The sequence below is a fragment of the Chaetodon auriga genome, chromosome 22 (genome assembly GCF_051107435.1).
Source record: "Chaetodon auriga isolate fChaAug3 chromosome 22, fChaAug3.hap1, whole genome shotgun sequence".
Lineage (NCBI taxonomy): Eukaryota > Metazoa > Chordata > Actinopteri > Chaetodontiformes > Chaetodontidae > Chaetodon > Chaetodon auriga.
Window position 1 is genome coordinate 9,724,485 of NC_135095.1, and position 20,120 is coordinate 9,744,604.

General features: G+C 41.8%; 1 protein-coding gene across 1 annotated transcript in view; it reads left to right on the top strand.

Annotated features, from left to right (window-relative positions):
• The window catches only part of pdzrn4 (PDZ domain containing ring finger 4), a 34,318-nt gene extending 14,690 nt beyond the window's left edge, over positions 1-19,628 (top strand). Inside the window, exons 2-9 of the mRNA XM_076722310.1 lie at positions 5,205-5,476; positions 6,337-6,439; positions 11,774-11,872; positions 13,668-13,730; positions 15,750-15,851; positions 16,048-16,164; positions 16,686-17,753; positions 17,853-19,628. Of these exons, the coding sequence (XP_076578425.1) occupies positions 5,205-5,476; positions 6,337-6,439; positions 11,774-11,872; positions 13,668-13,730; positions 15,750-15,851; positions 16,048-16,164; positions 16,686-17,753; positions 17,853-18,425 (2,397 nt within the window). The 3' untranslated portion in view covers positions 18,426-19,628. The remainder of the gene's footprint in view (positions 1-5,204; positions 5,477-6,336; positions 6,440-11,773; positions 11,873-13,667; positions 13,731-15,749; positions 15,852-16,047; positions 16,165-16,685; positions 17,754-17,852) is intronic.
• The last annotated feature ends 492 nt before the right edge of the window (positions 19,629-20,120 follow it).

Sequence of the window (20,120 nt, forward strand, 5' to 3'; positions counted from 1 at the left end):
AACTGAGCAAAGTCTCCTTGAACCCGTTGCCACAGCTTATCACACACACACACACACACACACACACACACACACACACACACACACACCCCAAGCAGCCACCACCACCACCACCACCACCACTACCAACACAAACACACATCTCTCGCACCCCCTTCCACACTCTCTCTCCATCTGATTTGCATTTTGGTTAACACTCTAATTGCCTCTCATTAAATACCTTGTCACTTTGATTAATTGGTGCGATACAGAAATGTAAAACAGCGGAGCATTACAATGCATAATGAACAGTTGCTGATTGGGAAAGACGAACAGGCCTGGCTGAAAATGCAAAACAGAGGTGAAATTTCACTATCTCTTCTTGCTCTTTTTAAGTTGAGTCAGGGTTTTTCTATTCCTGGAGTGAATCTTTTCAAATCTGAAGAAAATGGCACACTTAGGAGAATTAACTTAGGTCAGGATTTTGTATTTTTACTCAGAACTAGGCCGATGCAATGAGGTACTGAGGAACTCTCCTCGCACATCACAATTCGTCTCTCTTCCAGCACATTTCCAGTTATAGGGGGAAGATAAATGCGACTGGTTGCCATGAACTAGACAGAGATTCAACTTTGAAGGAAGTCTCTAAGTAGACTGCGGTTGCTCTGGTCAGCTAGAACAGTGCTGCAAAGACTGACATGCTCACAAAGCCTCCCTGGCTAAATATAGATTAAAACGAATGAATCAGATCACAGCAAAAGAGCAGTCATTTACAGCAGAGAGTTACCATACTCAGCTTGAAATTGGCCGTAATTGTAGTGAATTATATATTTTCCTCTCTCAGCCACATCTCACACAAATGGGATTCTGTCGCCTTTGAAATGGCAGGTGTTATAATTGTACAGGAAGTGAGTGAATTTATTTTTTCACTTTTTGACTTCAGAGCACTTAGAATTTAAAGACACTAAACTTCACTGATGTCTACCACTTGGAAAAACTTGCTAACCAAACTAGCTGCTAGAATTTGTCTCTAAATTCTTAAATGACCATTTGCAAATTGTTTAGAGTTATCATATGATTTTGAACATTAGCTGAAAGTACGGTAGAACGATTAAAGAGGTGCAGATTGAAGAAAAACGATTTATTTCAACCTCCTCCATTCTGTTTTGCAAGCTCACCCTGTCTGCTCGTCAGGCATGCATCATGGTATTCTCATCCCGCACAAGGCAAGGGTCAATGTGATTCAGTTGACTGAGTACGGCCCACCAGTTGCTCAGCCTGCCACTCAAATTTATGAAACCATCATCTTCATCGCCTCCTCTGCATGGTGATATTGCATGTCGGAGACTTTTATTATTAAAATGAGACATTTATGACAGTGAGCCCTCGCCACATGAGAGAGGCCTCCTGAATCATCTCGATGCAGCTAGAGGAGGAAGTGAAATGAGATATGGCAGATTATTGGAGCATGCCACCTGCGCTTCGTCACTCATCACAATATGCCAATTTCCATGAATATAAAAACAATTTTAGTTGTATTGAGCTCAAGTTCACAAAAATCATGATCTCGGGGATTTATGGATGAAAGCTTTCTGGTGATGTTGAGCGCGGTGTCTCCTCAGGAGCAGATGAGGTCGGTGTTGAATAGGCAGGAGAGATCTCTCCTCAGCAGCTTATTGTTTCGTGGTCCATTGTCAGCCTATTCAGTCTGAGATACTGGCATTATTCAGTCAAACATGGCTAATGCAAACAATTGCATTGTAGAGCTGTTTTAAGTCTGCTGGGAGCTGATGTAATGTTTAAACTGTGTGCGTGTGCGGCGTGTGTGCATTGGCTCACATTGACACCATATCTGTCAGATTTAGCTGTGAGGTTGAGTGGTTTCCATCGCGCTCTTATCTCTGCACAGCGAACACACCCATTCACATGTATAGAAACACACACACACACAAATACACACACAAACAAACTCTTATCTCTTGGCTTTCCTTATCGCTCCTGTTTGTATTCAAAAGTGGAAACAACATTTAGCCATCTTAGTGGCCAACTGATTACACCCAGTGACACATTTAAAGGTTGTCACGGGCCCTCTCCTCAGCCTCAGGCCTGGCACTGATTGGCTGTGCTGCTTAAACCCTGTCTCAACACATGTAATAGCCATTTCCACACCATGCTTCGCCAGTAACCCCTCACAGTCAATGGTGTGTGTAATTGGTGCATCACAGGCAGCAAAATGTTACATTAATAGCTGGTAGCTGAGACTTGTCATGTTCTGTCTGTGTGACCTTAAAAGTCTACATAGAGTTATGTGAGGAAATGAAATATCAAAGTGTATTTAAACAATCCACTTCAGAGCACAAGAGGAGAGAGGCAGTGCTGGGAATTAAGGTCGTCAACTACTGTTACCTGGTGAAAATAGCTACACCTAGCCTGCTAACTAGCCCTGCTAAAAGGTAACAAGGTAGTTTACATTAGCAGAGTAGCGTTAGCAGTAAGAGTCCAGAGGAATTTATTTGATGTGGCTAAGCTACATTAATCCAACACTTCTTTGTAGACACTGTTTGCCCTACACCCCAATATTGTCCATTGATCAAGTCTTAAGATAATGACATTTTTTTAATCTAAAATATTTCTTTTATAATTGCAGCTTTAGTGTTTCTACTTCACTGCTTTGTGTCATTGAAGGCTAGTAGATAGATAGGAGAGATAAAAACACATAGGTATCTCAAAGAGTAATAACAAGCATACAAAATGGGCCGATAACAAGCAAATGACATTTTCAGTAAAGGCTGGATCGATGATGACTCGCTGTGCTCAACACACACAGCAGAAACGCACACACATTTGCTACAGTAACCCTCCCAAACTGTAACACAGCACTTTGAACCTTGACCTTTAGGAAGAGTGGTTGGACAGGCAGAAGCTTTCGTTTAGGGCTACTGGGAACCATTTTTTATTGGCAACGGTAACCTTTAGCTTGAGAGGTATATGAAGGCTTCACTAGATTGTTGGTTCATTGCAGCCGTCCCTATGGACTGCAGCGAACTCAGACTATTGTTAGAGTTCTCGTGGAGCTTTCATGGGTTGTGTAAGATGATGTAATGAGTTGATATTGTCTCTCTGTCAGCTTGGTCACAGGAGCGCAGTAGAGAAACGAGACAGGGAACCTGTAATCAAAATGGAATTACTGTTTGATATTGATGGGATCCGCACACCTACACGTCTCAGTGCAGATAACACATCAGCACGTATACGTTTCCAACGCGTGTTTGCCCAGTCACACACACGTACAGACAGAAATGATGATCCCATGTCATGACTAAATTAAACCACAATCCCTATGGGGAAATGGTCTTTGCAAGAATAAACAATAATAGAACAATAATAGGAGACTGCAAAGAAAACGATTATACACTGAGCAGAAAATGAGGATATTTCCACATCTCAATTGACAGTGCTCTAAAAGTCATAGCTTACTTGTCTGCTCCTCTTTATCTCCTCATTTGTAGTTTAATTATCCTAATGCTCTGTAAATTCAGTGTATATGCAAAAAAGACGTACACACGCATAAAACCTGCACGTTCTGAGCCATTATCCCCAGTCTTTGTCACATCTGCTGGCTATTAATCAGCCCCCAGTTAGCTCATCAACAGGCAGATTGAATAGGGGAACAACAGCAGGTAAACACACTGGCAGGTGTACCCGCACAATCACTTCCTGCCTTCCAGAGCATTCCCTCTGACTGGAGATTAATGTGTCCATCTGGACCTCATTACAACTTTAAAATGTTGTGGAACTTTCTCTCTACTTCTTCTGCGATGCACATAGATTCAAACAGGACGATAAAATGAAGTTAATGTGTGTAGAGGAGAACTTTTATGTCACGAAAACATGAAAGGTCACAGGTTTGATTCAGCCATAAGTTAATTGGCATTATAGCTGCAGATGGCAGCAGAAAGTAGAGTGATGGGCACCTAAAGCTGCAACACTGTCTAACTCATTGCACCCACAAAAATGTCAGGGAAATGGTAATGGGATATTTGCATCACAAAAGACACTGCCATCAACATGATGTCCAATTTGCTGTTACTAAGCCCTTCCAACAGGCTAATGTGTATGAGAGATATTTCAGCTTCTCCCAATAATGATGCTGACATCACATTTTAAGCCCTTGACAAGCACTCTGACACCCTCAGACATCTGAAATCAATGCAAACAATCAATTCCAGGAGGTGATAGGCTGAAAATGAACTTGGCATACTGAGGTTAATCTAATTGGGTTAAACTTGGCATCAGAGAGTAAATGTATGCTGTAGGAGTGTGTATTCTTACAGCTGTCAGTATGACATCTCCTCTCCACTGATTCCCATGTGGCACAACCTTTTCTGATCTCGCAAATTAAGTAGGTGCTGCCTGCAACAACTGACATTCCCTGTGAAGCAAGGTCTACCCCCACTGCTCCTCCCCACTTAGCTGCTCCTCTGATTAAATCATTAATGTTATTGTGATTATTATTATTATTAGTAGTAGTAGTAGTAGTATACGTCTAATTGACTTAATAGTAGGACTGCAATGTAAATAATGCATTTGACTGGTGTGAAGAAGAATGAAAAAAACAGAATGAAATAAAATGAGCTCATTAAAGAGGTTTTCTCTTTCAGCAAATGCTGCGATCTAGTACATTATACAGTCTCTGTAAATTTGGCAGTAGCCTAAAGGTTAGAGAAGCGCATTTGTGAATAGCTGGTCAGCAGTTAAAATGTCTGAACCTGCTGGGAAAGCATACTGCGTAGGTTTAAAAAATGGGAGAATATGTAATGTGCTCCCTCCATCAAGAATTACTGCCAAAGTGCCCTTTATAAAAGCACTTAACTTGTAGTTGCTTTACTGGAAGCTATTCGGCGCCTGACTGTGGAGATGTGTAAAGGTACTGTGAAGCTCCCAGGTGTGAATGTGAAGCAGCTTGTTGCTGAAAAGTGCATGCACGTCTGCCAGATCGTCCTTGGATAAATGAGGGTTAAAAAGAGGCTCTGTGATCTTTAATAAGTGTTCAGGGTCTCCTCTCATTTTCAACGGACTAGTCTCCCCTTTCAAGAGACGGTATATATTGTAATTATTGTCACTGAAAAGAGAATCACACGCTGGAACAAAATATGGTTTGCGTGTTTTCACCACAACATGGAACATGGAGGGTGTGCGAGTGATTTGTTCTCCTCGTCCTCCAGGTGAATGCACGCGACTTCTCCAAGGTCGACCATGAGGAGGCGGTGGTGGAGGCCATCAGACGAGACCCCATTGTTGTCCAGGTTCTTCGGCGAACCCCCACCAGATCCACGGCTGCTGTTGCACATAATCACAGCGCCACGCCACAGGATGCGTGTGTAGTGGATGTTTGCACGCAAACGGACATCACCTTCGAACACATCATGGCGCTGTCGAAGCTTCGGCCTGCTACTCCACCTGTCCCTGACATCTGTCCCTTCCTTTTGTCTGACAGGTGAGGGCAAACACTCAGATGCAATAAATTTTAGCCTTTTAGCCTTAATGGTACACACAGTAAATTAATATTATTACAATACATATTTTATCTGGAACCAAATGATTTTCCATTTTTTTCCATCCATAATTAACATGAAGCCTCTCAGGGGCTTCTATGTTGTTCTCTTTCATTTCACGGTAGTTATTAAGAAGTTGTATCATAGTGTGGAAACCCCCAGCACAACTAAGTACTTTGTCCCTGTGATATCATTATGCAGAGCCAAACCTGCATGCAATAATTGCTTCTTTGTGCTACATCCATTTTCTTTAATGGGAGCTTTTGCTGGGCAATTAAAAGCCAATGGGCTGATAGAGCAGGCATTCTGGCGCTACGTCCATTCTGTGGCTATTGATAGGGCTTTGCTGGGCAGCAGATGAAATCAGTTTATCCCATAAAGTTACATATATGCCAGTCTTGGTCAATGATTATGGAGAGGCAGTTATCATGGTGACAGTTTGCAGGGGTCGTGGCTTTTAATGGTTGATGTCAACACTGCTTGTTCAGAACTTCATTACAAAACTACAAAAAAAAAATAAAAAAAAATAAAAAAAACATAAGTTTTACATATGGGATCTGCTATGTTGCATAATAAATACTAGTATATTTTACTTTTATGTCTTTATTTTCTCAAAGAAGCCATTAAACATGGCACAGACCACCTCCTTTATTCTTAGACCTTATTTAACTGATATCATTCTTAACCTGCCAAAGCCATTCAATACTAGAGACTAGTGATAACAAACATGAGGACACAGACATATGGGAGCATACATTAATGGTCTTCAACGTGACTGTCTCTTCTTCTTTTTTCTCTTCAGTTGTCATTCCATCCACACCATGGAACATGAGTTTTATGAATGTCCAGAGTACCTGTCCAACACCCCAGCAGAGGTGGAGAGGACTGAAGAGTATGAATATGAGGTACAGTTTTGCATCTTTCTGCTGTATGAGTGTACTCATACTGTACAGTACAACATGTATTTGCCCCTTCCGTCGGTCAGTCGATCCATCCGCAGTGGTCCAGAACATTATGACTTGAGAATGAGATTGGTCCTTTGTTGCACCTTGTTCACATCCCTCTCGCCTCTTTTGCTTTCATCTCTCTACTGTTAAGGCATAAAGTGCTTTTATTTCACCATTGTTAATGAGTGCTGGAAAGGATGGCATCCACAGACTTGATGGAGATTGAGAGTATTCAGTTTTCCAACGACAAAACAAATGGTGATAATGCTGTATCAAACTCATATGAAGCCCCAGGATGTGCACAGCACAATGCTCATATAAAAATGCTCATTTGTAAAGCTATTTGTGGCTTCAGATTTCCAAGCAATTGTAACTATATTGAATAAATAGAATTTTTTCTCGTCATGCAGTTGGACATGAGGCCTCAGTTTTATCAGTAATACGCAATCCCAGGAAATAATCCAAGGTTAGTCCTGACCTATGATGCGCACAACTCCTATAGCAATACAAGAAAAATCGTCTGCCACAACAATACAAGAAAATTGGCTGCTTCTTATGAAAACTACACAGAGTCTTCAGATTGTTTTGTGTAACTCAGCAAAGACCCTGGGTTTTAGACAGAAGGCCACTCTTCATATAATTGTACTAAAATAAGCTCCTCTCTGAAAGGCCTGTCTGTTGAATTTCCAGTATGTTTCATTCATAGGCTGTTAGCTTCTCTTTCTTCATGTGCTGTCCTTCAGAATTGTTTGTGCCCCCTTTTCAGACAGCCACTTCAAGCTTAACAGACATTGTGAGTGTGTCGTGTAGTAAAAAGCAGGCACTCAACGGTATCAGAATAGATTTGGCGGGATTTAAAGAACATGTTTGATAAAAAGTAGTTTCCAGGTTTGGGTGAGCAGTGTTACAGAATGTTATGACCTTGCACTGATTACTCAATTAGCTGTCCGTGGTGCATATTTAATCATACTGTATTTCTAGACTTCAGTTGGCAGGACTTGAAATAGGACTGCACAATGAAACCTTAGTTCAAAATAAGAGGCTTTTACAGGAGAATGAATGTGAATGTAATTAAATCACATATTGCTAGATAGAAAGGGCACAATTGGTGCTTCTTTGCAATACAACATGCATTAAAGCTACATTTCATTTTTTAGCAAATGTAACAACCATGCGAGAAAAACATACACTTCAATATTGCCCCTAATTAGATATGTTGAAGATGAAGACATCTTTTCACGATTAAATCAAAGTATTGGACTAATAAAATGTTTTACCTGATGATAGTGCCAGTGGAAAAGGCAACAAAGTCACATGCATTCTCTGGGGATCATGAACATCTAAACCAAATTTCATGGCAATCCAGTCATTCATGACATGAGTGATAAATGCCTTTGTTCAATCATTTTCTGCTGTGTACATGTAAAACATAACTCAAAATAAGATTGTTAAATCTGCCTGCTGTTTTATATATACACATTTTTCATCACTGAGCAGCTCCAGTGATGTTTGAGGTTGTTCTTCGCTGTATGTGTGCCATACAGTCACTCCATTGTAACAGATGCATCATGGCACACAGAGAGTAGACCTCAGGGTCCCACCATGTGACAGTGATGGGTGATGTTTGCAACTGTCAGTGGTCCCCCCTAGTTTAATAGGCACTTCCTGGTTCAGTGAACTGCATTGTGGGTCATTAGGATTCCTCTGCTGCCAGCTGTGGCCTTACCTTACAGCGTCATCTGGATAAAAGAGTCTCCTGTGTGTGTCAGGGTTGGGAAGGCGTGTGGAGGTCTGTGCGGTAATAGCAGTAGTATCAGAACAAGGTCAGCTTTACACACACACACACACATACAGTCCAACTCCCACCCCCACCTGCCAGACGTACACACACCAAATCAGCCTTCCTCTCTTACCTTTGTCCATCCATGTGTATCTAACTGAAACATGAATGGCTTTTCTCTTGGATGAAACAGAATAGGGCTGCCATCCCCAGGAACATTACTTTTGACAGGTTTAGCTTCACTTCCAACAGCTTGTCCACATGGGTACTGCTGCTGTCATAATACTCCTGCTACTTCTGCCAAATCTACCAAACTATAATAATGCCAAGCAGTCAGGAGATGCCGAAAATGAGTTTCAGATCTAACAGTTTTATTGGATGCTTTGATTGTTGGATAAAAAGTAAAGTTCACGGCGCAATAGCAAACCGGTCCAATTCTAATTCCCAGTGTGACTAAAAATACTGTGAATATCTGAGTTAATCGTGTTCTCACAGTTGCAACCCCTTTTGGATATTAATATCTAATTCCCAGGCAAAGTAATGTTGAATAACAGCGGATTTTAATGAACGCTCTGTTTGGTCACCAGGTTACACATTGCTGTTAATGAAGAGGCTGCAGTCTGCCAGAAAGCAGCCAGTTAGCTGTATGCCAGATTAATCAAAATAAACATGTCTTAATTATGGATCGTCAACGGTGCCAAACATCAAAGGCTGGATTTTGTTTTTTTGAAATCCTCACAACAAAAAAATATTGGTATGCAAGGGGTGGTGCGAGGGAAAAAAGAGTCTCACTGAGCTTTGTCAGTGCAAGTATGAAAAAATAAGATCAAAGCAGCAGAAAGACCTGTTATCAAGCAGTGACAAACTCAAAAGTAAGGGATTTAGTATTGCTCTTCTGTAATGTTGTTTGATTTGGGAGACACGTATTAAATGAAGAATGCTCAAAATCGATGCTGCGCAGGCCAAAAGGCTTTTATTCTCTAGTTTCAGACAAGCACCAAAAACACTCCTATAATGACCATGATGCAACTGGATACCATCTTTTGTTAAACACTCCCTGCCTGATAAATGCCTATATCTTTCAAAATCCACAGCCCCAGTTTGCAACACGGGTTTTCTGTTAAAAATCAATAGTCTTTAACCCACTCCAAGATAACCCTGATGGCATCATCAGGGTTATTTTGCCACACTTTAAAAAGCCGCCACCCTCCCTGACATTAATGGTGAGGTTGTCAGGGGCCATGCTTCCATAATGTACCACTCAAATGACTTGCATAGACCAAGTAGCATGAAAACAGATGGAAATGTGCTTATACAATCTAAGATAAGCTGAGCTAAGCTAAGATAAGATAAGCTACAAAAGAAAAGCACAGTATCAATGGAGAAACAGTCATCAAAAAGCATTTGTAAGCTTTTCCTGACTGAATTATCATCAGTACCCTTTCAAGTCTGTGCTATAAAATACTGACAGCTGAAAGGACGCCATCATCTGCAAAGTGGAAACAATGAGCCAATGAACATTAGCAGTGAATTCTTTTCAATGAAACATGAAGGAACTGTTAAGTGCATACTAAACTGAAATGTTACAAACAGATGTTTAATGTGGCTTTAACAGACAGAGCCTATTATCATATGTCTATGTTTCTCATATGCCTTGGTAGCATGTGGTAAATGCGAGCTCTCCCACTGAAAATTGGGAAAACACAAACTGTAAATTAAGAAGATAAATTCTATCAATTGTCACAATAAGCCACATGACATTAGTTAGATGTCACCGCTGTGCCATAATTTAAACTCTGCGGTGGCGTATATTAGGATCCAATCATCACTAATCGAGCCTTTCTATAGTTTCAGCACCCACTGCTCCGCACATCTGGAGATCACTCATGGGCTTTGCACCACGATAACTGACATTAGTAATCCAGTCAAATCCAGCAGACCACCTAATGTGCGCTGACATGAAGGCGTTATCTGATCTCACTTTATGCAGCTGTTACTTTACTGTCAGGGTTTGTACAAATCAGCCAGTGAACTAAACTGGTGAGGGGTGTGGGTAATCGAGACCAGCGCCTGGTGTTTTCACATGACAAACTCTGAACACAGCCCAACCTTTGAAGGTCAGGGCTGTCTGTACAGGGGGTTAAATGCCACAGAAATTAATTACTTCCCCTGTCAATCTCTGCTATCGAGGTTTCCCATGACAGAAATAAAGGGGGCCTCATCCCTTTTTTACCCCACTCCCCTCCTTTCACAACTTCACCGCGCTGAAATGAATTTGGCAGCGTGGGGTTAATAAAGATTACCCCCCCCAGGGTCACCTTTATGTGATTACCTTTATACACAGCAGGGATCAAACGGAGCCAGTAGCTCGTCGGGCTAAATTTAGAGAAATTTCCTGTGGGAGGGGGGGTCTGCCAATGAAATACTACCACTATATCCATCAAAGACCTGTCCTGTATGTTGCCACATGCTGGATTCAGTTTGATACTAACAGGATTTTAGTCCATTGATGTACAGAACACATTCTGGGGCTCTGTTTGTGTCTGTGCACATGTTCATTCATCATGCCGGCTTGAATTCTAGTGTGGTGACGTCTGCAAGTTTAGGTCTTAATGTGGGTGAAGTTCGAGCAGCCTGTGAGTCTGTGTAGCAAACGGAGACCAGTCGACTTTTAGCTAAGTAACAGCGGGTAAAAGGTAGCAATGAGGGTAGCAGCTTTGTCCTGCTATCCTAGGAACCTGTTTGCTAACATGTTAGCCATATCAATATATAAGATGCTAATATATCAGGTTGCAGCTTGTTGCACTGCCTCCCAGTAGCCAAAAAAAAAATAAATTCATGCAGGTTGAAAACTGTGTATAAAAGAAACAAAGAGAAATTTTAGCAATCAAAAATACTGCAACCAAATCACGTCCATATTCATATTAATTAGCAATAACAAATATGTTTTGCCGGAAACATAACGATAATCCAGCTCTAATTATGTTTTTTTTGTTATCAACATAACAGTATAAATATTTATTTTCAATGTGTCTGTTACACATCAATGTAAATAACTGTTTTGTTTTCCTTCTAATATCCAGCTAGTAAATATGTCTTGATGAATGTTTTTACTGGTTATGTGTGTGTGTGTGTGTGTGTGTGTGTGTGTGTGTGTGTGTGTGTGTGTGTAAAAGATAGAAAATTGAGGTTGGCTGGATATTGTATATCAGTAGAAAGTTAACATAGATCCTCTTAGCCTAAAGCAAATCCACAGAAAAACAAAACACTCCCAAAGTGATTAGTAACGGTAATGTAGAGCATAACAATCACGTTGGACCTCATTTCCCATGGGTGGTATCATTTCAGCTGTTCTGTAAAACAGATGAATAAACTCCATGTTTGAATTGATATGGTTTTGGAATCCATCAAATCCACTGGGGAAAACATAGGCTCCTAACAGGTGCACCATGGGAAAACATGTTTGGTTTAAACCATTGTTGGTTTATTTGTGTGTGTGTGTGTTGTAACAGGAGGTGGAGTTGTGTAGGCAGAACAGCCAGGAGAAGCTTGGCTTGACGCTCTGCTACAGGACTGACGATGAGGAGGACACCGGCATCTATGTCAGCCAGGTAAGGACAGACGATATCTGGTTCCTTACACTGACACTGAAAAATAGTGTTAGACCTCAATAACATATTTAACTGTTTCACACAATTAACTACGACAAAAGAGCTCTAAGTGCTTTCCAAAGCCAACTGAGCTTGCTTGTGGTCCAGTTGCCTTTGGAAAGCACTTACAAGTACCATGAGCTGGATGAATGAGAATCTTCACAGACATGTTACCGCAAAACAGTTATTTACTGCAGTGTAAAATCAAATGCTGCACCCCAGAGAAGCACTGGAGTATAAACAAGTGCTCCCTGATAAAGTCTGATGGAGACAAGGCTGCATGTTTGTTAAATTAGACTCAGGGCCCCCCTCATCAGTTTCCTTTGGAGCGGTGAGAAAAAAATGGCATGAAATCCCATTTGGTTTCCCTTCTTTACATCGTGAAGCAGGGAGCAAGTCAAACTGAATTAGGGAGGAAGGGGAGAAAAAAATGTTTGCAAGTCAAATAGCAACTCTGAATGAGCCACGCATGGCCAAAGAGGAAGTCAGGTTTGAAATGTGATCCCTCCTCCTTTAACGTGTTTTAATTGAAGGTTTTAATTAGCTCTGAGCGACGACCTTCTCCTCCTCAACCCCCCCAAACTGTAAGTGAAATGACACATTCTCCCATTTACAGTACCCCCTCTGAATACCAAACACACAAAACAAAGAGGGAACACATTACAGAGTTTCTTTTTAAAATTCCAGTGATTTGCAGCTCCTTCCTCTTACAAAACTATTGATGAGACAAAAAGGAGACCAATTATTGCATTATGTTGAATTATCAGGGCTTTAAGCACTACAAACTGATTTATAAAGATGTTTAGTCCGCCTGCAGGTGCAATTTCAATCCCATTATGAACAAAAAAGGCGACAGTGTGAAAAGTAAGAGCTGTTATTGAGGATTAGAACGTTGCCACAAGGATATAAATGGCAGAAGTACAAAGACCGGCAACATATTAAGCTCCTTTCAGCCTTCATACAATTACTTGTATGTAACCATGGGCTCTACCAGCCATTTCTCTATTCTTCTTGAACCACATGAAGAATCTGAATACAAAACCACAAACAACACTGGCACCTGCTGAACCTCAACAGACTGTGAAAGCGGTCTCCCACTGACAGAACGCATCTATTTTTGTATGTTTGATAAAAAGGATACAAATGCTAATCTCCCTCATTAAAATGTATGGATAGTATTGGTGCGACTTTGAGAAGAGTGCAATTTTTTTTCTCCATTTCCAAACCCCCCACCCACCCACATGTAGCTATTTCTCTTGATCTTCAATGCAAGAACAACAAAGTTTATGAAATAATTATTTATTATTTTATTATTGAGGGCTTGTAGTGCTGTTGCATATCCACTGGGATGCATCTTCAAAAATGCGAGGCGTTCAACTAAAATAGAATCGTGCCATAAACAATTGGGACTTTTGTTGTCTCTGCTGTCTCCCTCTTGCTTCATTTACAACTCACATGCTCTTTTTTACGATGTCAAGGATTTCCGTGTTACCTCAGTCAGCACAACCAGCGACTAAACTCAGCTTGGATGAGAAGCAGTAATACAAGTCAGCACCAACAACCTGTGAAAACCCACCTGTATGTAAAATACAAGGTTGTCAGCGAGAAAATAAGCACCCTCCCTTGATGAAAAAACACACTCTTATTCCTGACAGCAGAGATGAGACAGCAGTGGTGCGAGTGTGGCACATCAGTGGTGTTTCAGAGATGCTCAATGACCGGCTGTCAGCATTGATTTTCATGTTCTTTTGTGCAGGTGGAGCCAAACAGTATAGCAGCCAGAGATGGACGCATCAAGGAAGGAGATCGTATCCTACAGGTGCCTATTTTCATCTCAGTGACCCAAGTGCATTCACAGCAGGTTATATTATGAACTCGTATGGCGTATAACATGTCTGGGTTTAAGCCTTAGCATCCTTCACATCACTGGCAGGATGTCTTTGATATCAGCCACCCACCCATTTCTTGTTTCTTTTGTCTGTGTTGAACAAACGTGCTCAGGTACTTCCTCCAAGCCACTTGCAAGGCAGTCTTTTTAGAGGAAAGCTAAGCGGCTGGTGTCTCCAGTCTTGGCAAGCATATGTATATTTAATAACCTCGTTTTACAAGGGAAATTAAAGTCCCTAGTCGCAGTTACACCAGGCACTACATCATCTCCAGCACTCTCTGTCTCGTGCCTAGTTCACGGGTACCTGGGTATTTTTTAAAACATGCTTTTTTCTGTGCATTTTGGCCTTTCATCTACACACAAATGCAGTTTTTGGTCACTTATATCATCACCTGATGATTTTACATGCTCATGACAGCACTTAGGTGCGTTTTTGTGCCATACAAATGGAGATTTTTTTTAAAAAACAGTGCTTGTGTGGACGGGATTTTCTTAACAGATCCTCATTGAGACTTAACAGGACATCATCTGTGTCTTGTTTGTTGTTGAGTCCTATGTGAAGTCCCATCCTTGTGGTCTTTTATATGTAATGCTCTCTATGTCGTAACGTATGTATAATAAATACTTACATGTGGGTGCATATGTTTATGTAGATATATTCTAAGCCTGACCTCACCCACCTCAACACCTTCTGATATGTAGTGGCAAATCCATGTTGAAAGTGAGCTTATACATTGTGAAAAGCAATACATTGCTTTGGAGCCATACACTCAACTTCACTTGTCAGCATGGCTTAACATCCTACTCCATAAAGCAGGGTAAACAACTCAACATGCCTCTAGCTGCAGTGTTATCAAGGCACTTCACTAAACCTACACACTTCTCATTCTCATTCTGACTGTTTGTCAAGTTTGAAAACACACACAATGTCAGTTTTTAACGCAAGATGTAAGATAATGATGGCTTGTTTGTCACTTCATTATTTCAAATCATTCCGCAGGCATCAATATTGTGTATTTTTTTTTATTCATTTTCAAATGGAAGGGTTCAAAAAGTAAAACAGGCAATATCAACGCAATATAAAATGTCAATAGCACAAAATATAGACAAGGTGAATGAAAGGAAATCATGGAGTACAGCTAAAATTAAAGTGCCTGATAGTTACTGTCCAAAATTAACAATATTCATTTGTTTCTTATTCATGCATGTTAGTTTAGATAAATTAGATTTTCTAAGATATTATGAAAAATAATCATAAAATAGTTTGATGCTGACTTCCTATATGTCCTCTCAGCAAGCAATATTTTAAGCTGCTTCAAGTGGGAATAACAGTGTACCAACATTACCTCTGCTCCATATTTATTGTATATACTGTAACACTCTGAGTAGTAGTGTTTCTTTGTCCCAGTAGTGTGAATGATTGTGGGGAGCAGGGCCTGCTGTACTCCTGGCCCTATTATCTTGTCCTGACAGCCCCATTACTCTAGTGAGGAAAAGATGAACGCCACCTGTCAAAGAACAGTTAATTGTGTGTCTGGATGTGTGGTGAGAGCAGACTCTCGTGAGGTCGGACTACACACTCGCAATTGACTCCCCTTACCAAGCATGCAGACTACCCAGGCCTTTCCTAGGAATTGTGTGGAGCTCGAGGAAGTGATGGGAGAAAGGAGGAAAGACACGTGTGAAAAAGAGACTAATGGATAAAGAAAATGGGCAGAAAGAGTGAGAGAGAGAAAAAGGTGTCAGCGTGTGATTACTCAAGGTGTGTCCTGCAAAAATGGGAACAATGGTTCCCAACAAGGGTACGACGCTCATCTTTTCATGCATGTCAGTTAAATGGATGATGATGATGGTAAAAGTACAGTTTGTCCTTTCTTGCGGTTGTGGTTGGGACTTTCTGCATGTTCTTTTTTCTTGACATGACCATCTATACTTGTCTTTGATGTACAGATTAATGGCTGTGAAGTGCAAGACAGAGAGAAAGCTGTTGCCTTGCTGTCAAGTGAAGAAGCAAGGTGCATCATACTACTCGTGACAAGACCAGAAATCCAGGTAAACACACACACGCACACACCTACACAGGCTCGCTGCCCTGTGTTGACAACCTATGCCCTGTCAAACAGCAACAGCTGCCCGCTAAGTGCCTTTTCCTTTCCTTCGAACTGTCAGCGTGAGTTTCTCCACGCACACACATAGATACATACACAGAAAGTGAGACAGATTTTCTGACAAGATGTTGTGATTTCAGCTGGAAGAGGAAGTATGGCTTGATGAGGAGCAACAGGAGCTTGTGGAGGAGCTGAAGATGGAGATCCTGGAGGAGAGGAGGAAGCAGAAGGAACATAACTTTGACAGGAGAGATAAGGTGAGAGTGTAAGCTAAGAGAAACACAGAAAAACAAGAGACGAATGTCCAATCAGGAGGCAGGAGGGTGTCAGTGAGAGCTGGCAGGGTAGGATGGAAGGAGAGACTAAATTAAAGAAGGTGAAAGTAGAGAAAGGATAGTAAGAGCACAGGATTTGATTTGAGTTAAAAAAAATGTCGGACAAGAATGTTGATAATGCACAATTCTACAAAACCCAGCACTATGTTAAATGTAAACGCTTTTAAATTTCATGCTTTCTACAATATCTGTGCATGGCAACCTTTGTGACATGCTAATGCCCATCAACCACCCTGACTCTCCACATATAAGATACACTACTTCCTGTATTGACAATGGTCATAAATTGTAAGGTGCAGAATCATCCAATATCGACTTAATTCCAAGGTTGATCATTCTCCCACCACAATGTGTTACAAAATCATGAACTGCATCAAATGCAAGAAGTGAATGAATGAAACTGGCCTTGAGGAGGACTAACTGTTATCTTCTTCATATGACAGCATCAAGCTGACGAGGAAATGACTACAGACACAGCTACCTGTTCCTCCAACAATCAGGACAAAGACAGTGGATTTGGACGCAGTACAGACAGTCCAGAACACCAACCCCTGCTGGCTAAACTCCACAGGAGGACCCCAGCCCACTGCCTGAGGGATCGATGGCGGGCAGAGAATCCACACACAAGACGAGGGACTGTAGTGCCACAGGACACCAAAGGTTCGAGGACATCGTCCAAAGGCCAAGGTCATGAAGGGGTGGTCAGTATTCGCAATGGTGGAGGTGGGATCCTAGGTTTAGAGAATCGCTTCCAGCAACTCTTGGAGCTCAAGTGTCAAATCCGAAATGGAGGCGAGTGTGGAGTGTACTCCATTCGACACAGCATAGAGTGTAGTCTCACTGAGCAAGGGGGAGGGGATGGAGATGATGTTGATGCTGTTGGAGGAGGAAATGGAGTGGAGCAGGAGTTGAGGATGCTAAATGAGGAACTGCGCAGCATTGAGCTCGAGTGCCAGAGCATCATGCAGGCGCATCAGCTCCGCCAGACCCACCAGCTGGAGCCCTCACAGCCCATATCCTCACCGGGACGGAGCCCCAAAGATGGACACAAGCGACACGGCAGGTTGGCCGACATCCATGAACACCCAGAGAGGTCAGACAGCGATAAAATCCGAGAGAAAGACAGCTCCAGTGCCTACAACACAGCAGAGAGTGCACGGTCGACACCACTAGGTATGGAGAGATCTCCCGATCATTCTCTGCAGAGGCACATCAGCATCACCAACCAGAAAAACCTCAGACTGGCTTCCTCCACACCCTCCAGCCCCATTCCTATCCCTAAGTCCCAGGGTACACCCTGTCGTAGCAGACCAGCCGACCCAGGCCCTGTTATCTCCAGCAGCCCAGACCAGAGCAACCCATCCCGGTCTGAGTCAGACCCTGCCCTGCCTGCAGATGATGAGAGGTGTGAAAAAAAAGGGAGGACCAGAGATTCCAGGAGGGGGATTCCCTATGGGTCTTCATATCAGACAACCCCCTATCAAGGCCAAGGAGGCTCCAGGCAACTTCAGGTAGGTACAATCAAGAACATGTCAACCTCATGCTGATATTCCTTTGAGTGGGGCACCTCTGAAGACACTTCTGTTCTAACAATGTTCTCTGTGTTGCAGAGCTACATGCAGCTGCTCCAACAGCATTCATCCCTGGAGTATTCTCAGAGCCAGCTGAGTCTGCTCAGTGTCTGCCGAGATCCTGTGCACCGGAGCGGACGCCCTGGGGAACCACGTTTAGAGTGGAAGGTCAAAGTTCGAGCTGATGGCACACGCTATGTGGCCCGGAGGCCTGCTCGAGACCGCATCCTGAGGGAGCGGGCGCTAAGGATCCGAGAGGAGAGGAGCGGAGGCATGACCACAGATGACGATGCTATGAGTGAGATGAAGATGGGCCGCTACTGGAGCAAAGAGGAGAGGAAGCAGCACTTGGCGCGGGCCAGGGAGCAAAGGAAGAGGAGGGAGTTCATGCAAAAGAGCCGCCTCGAGTGTCTGAAGGAGGGGCCAGCCAGTGGAGCTGAAGGCAGGAAGGAGATCAATATCTTGGAGCTCAGTCATAAAAAGATGATGAAGAAACGAAACAAAAAGATCCTGGATAACTGGATGACCATCCAGGAGCTGATGAGCCATGGGGCCAGAGTCCCAGAGGGCTCCAAAGTACATAACGCCTTCCTATCTGTCACAACTGTCTAGCGGACACATACAGTACTGCATATCTTGAAGTACCGAACACACTAATATCAGGTAGCCTGCATTTCAGGAACTACTGCTTTATGTAAAAAAAAAATGTTCATTAAAATGTCACTGCTGAGGATCTCTGTAGCATCCCTAAGGCAACTTTGTAACTATCACTTTAAGAATGTCTGAATACTTTATCTTTACAAACCTCAGCCATTCGAAACATGACTTCATTGCTTTGACACTGGCTTTTTGGTAACACACCGGCTTCTGATTGCAGATAATTTTGGTAGCATACTGGTTCAAACAGATTCACACAAATTAAGTGAAGAACCAACACATCATGTTTCATGTATTGTGTCTCCACGTTATCCACTCTTCAGTTTCATTACATATGAAGCGACTTCACTTGCCTCGTTGAAGGTGGCATTTTTTATAAGGGGGAAAATACAATATTTTTCACACTTTGTAAACTCTGTAACTTTTTGTAAGGAATTTTTCTACACTGAATGTCAATGTACTGTAAACATTTAATGTAATTTCTTATTTATGTTTGTACCATGAAACCATCAAGGTCAGAACTGACACTATTTGATTGTACTGTAGCCTGCATTGTATGCCAGACCGACAGAAAGAGAAATGAGAAACTTTGTGAAATCCGTGAAGGAAAACTCCACATCTCAAACACTCCTTCCACTGTGTTGATAATGTCACTTGGGTCAGAGTCTGAAAAATTTAGAGCACTCAATTTAAAGCACTGGAAATATCATTATGCTATCTCAAAAACTCATATTATTCATGAGCTATGAGGGCTTTTTTGACACAGTTTTACCTCAACTTACACTCAAAACTCTGATCTATCAAGTGGTTGAACACCTGGTTAATTCAAACATTGACTTAAGTAGCCCTTGAGTCAACCCTGAACCCTTACTATAAACCATAAATGTGTGAATTATGTTTAAAATGTTAAATAGATTCATATTTATATTGTTTACTGTTATTTCTATTTATTGTAAATTAATTTTTATAGTCTGTCTGATAAATGTTTCACATTAAGTGGCTACTCTTGAAAGGCCGACACGTTTCAAGAAAATGTACCATATTGCAGCCTTTCGATTCAAACTGCTGCTTTTCACTGTAAAGTCCATTGAAGAGGCCTTGAGTTCAGTATTTGGTGATGGTGATCTTTGTAATAAAACAAGAATAATAATAAAAAAAGATTAAGATTTCACGTTTAGTCAGTTATTACCTTTCCTGGATTTTACCTTCACATGTCAGTATAATCTTGACGCTGAGTGTTTTAGTCTTGCTTGCAGTGTAGATACCTGCTTGTTAGCATTGTCATTGTGAGCATGTTAGCATGCTGATGGTAGCATTTAGCACGAAGAGCCACTGTGTTTCAGTAGAGCCAAACAGAGCTGGAAGAATCTTAGCCTTGTGAAACATTTTTACATTCAATAGACATCCATACATTGAGCCTATTCACTGCAAAGGACTCTCCAAAGGTATGGACAGGTCGGCTGTGGCTGGTGACCTTTAAATCCAAATCAGTTATATCATGTTTCTGCTACCCTCCATTCTGCTGAGCATCAAACACACAGAGCTCCAACTTTTAAGTCATTCAGTTTAAATGTGGCACGGACAGCAGTGTCTCACCATGCAGTGTGCATGCAGGCCAGTGAGTTACATATTTAGATTTGAGAGGCAACA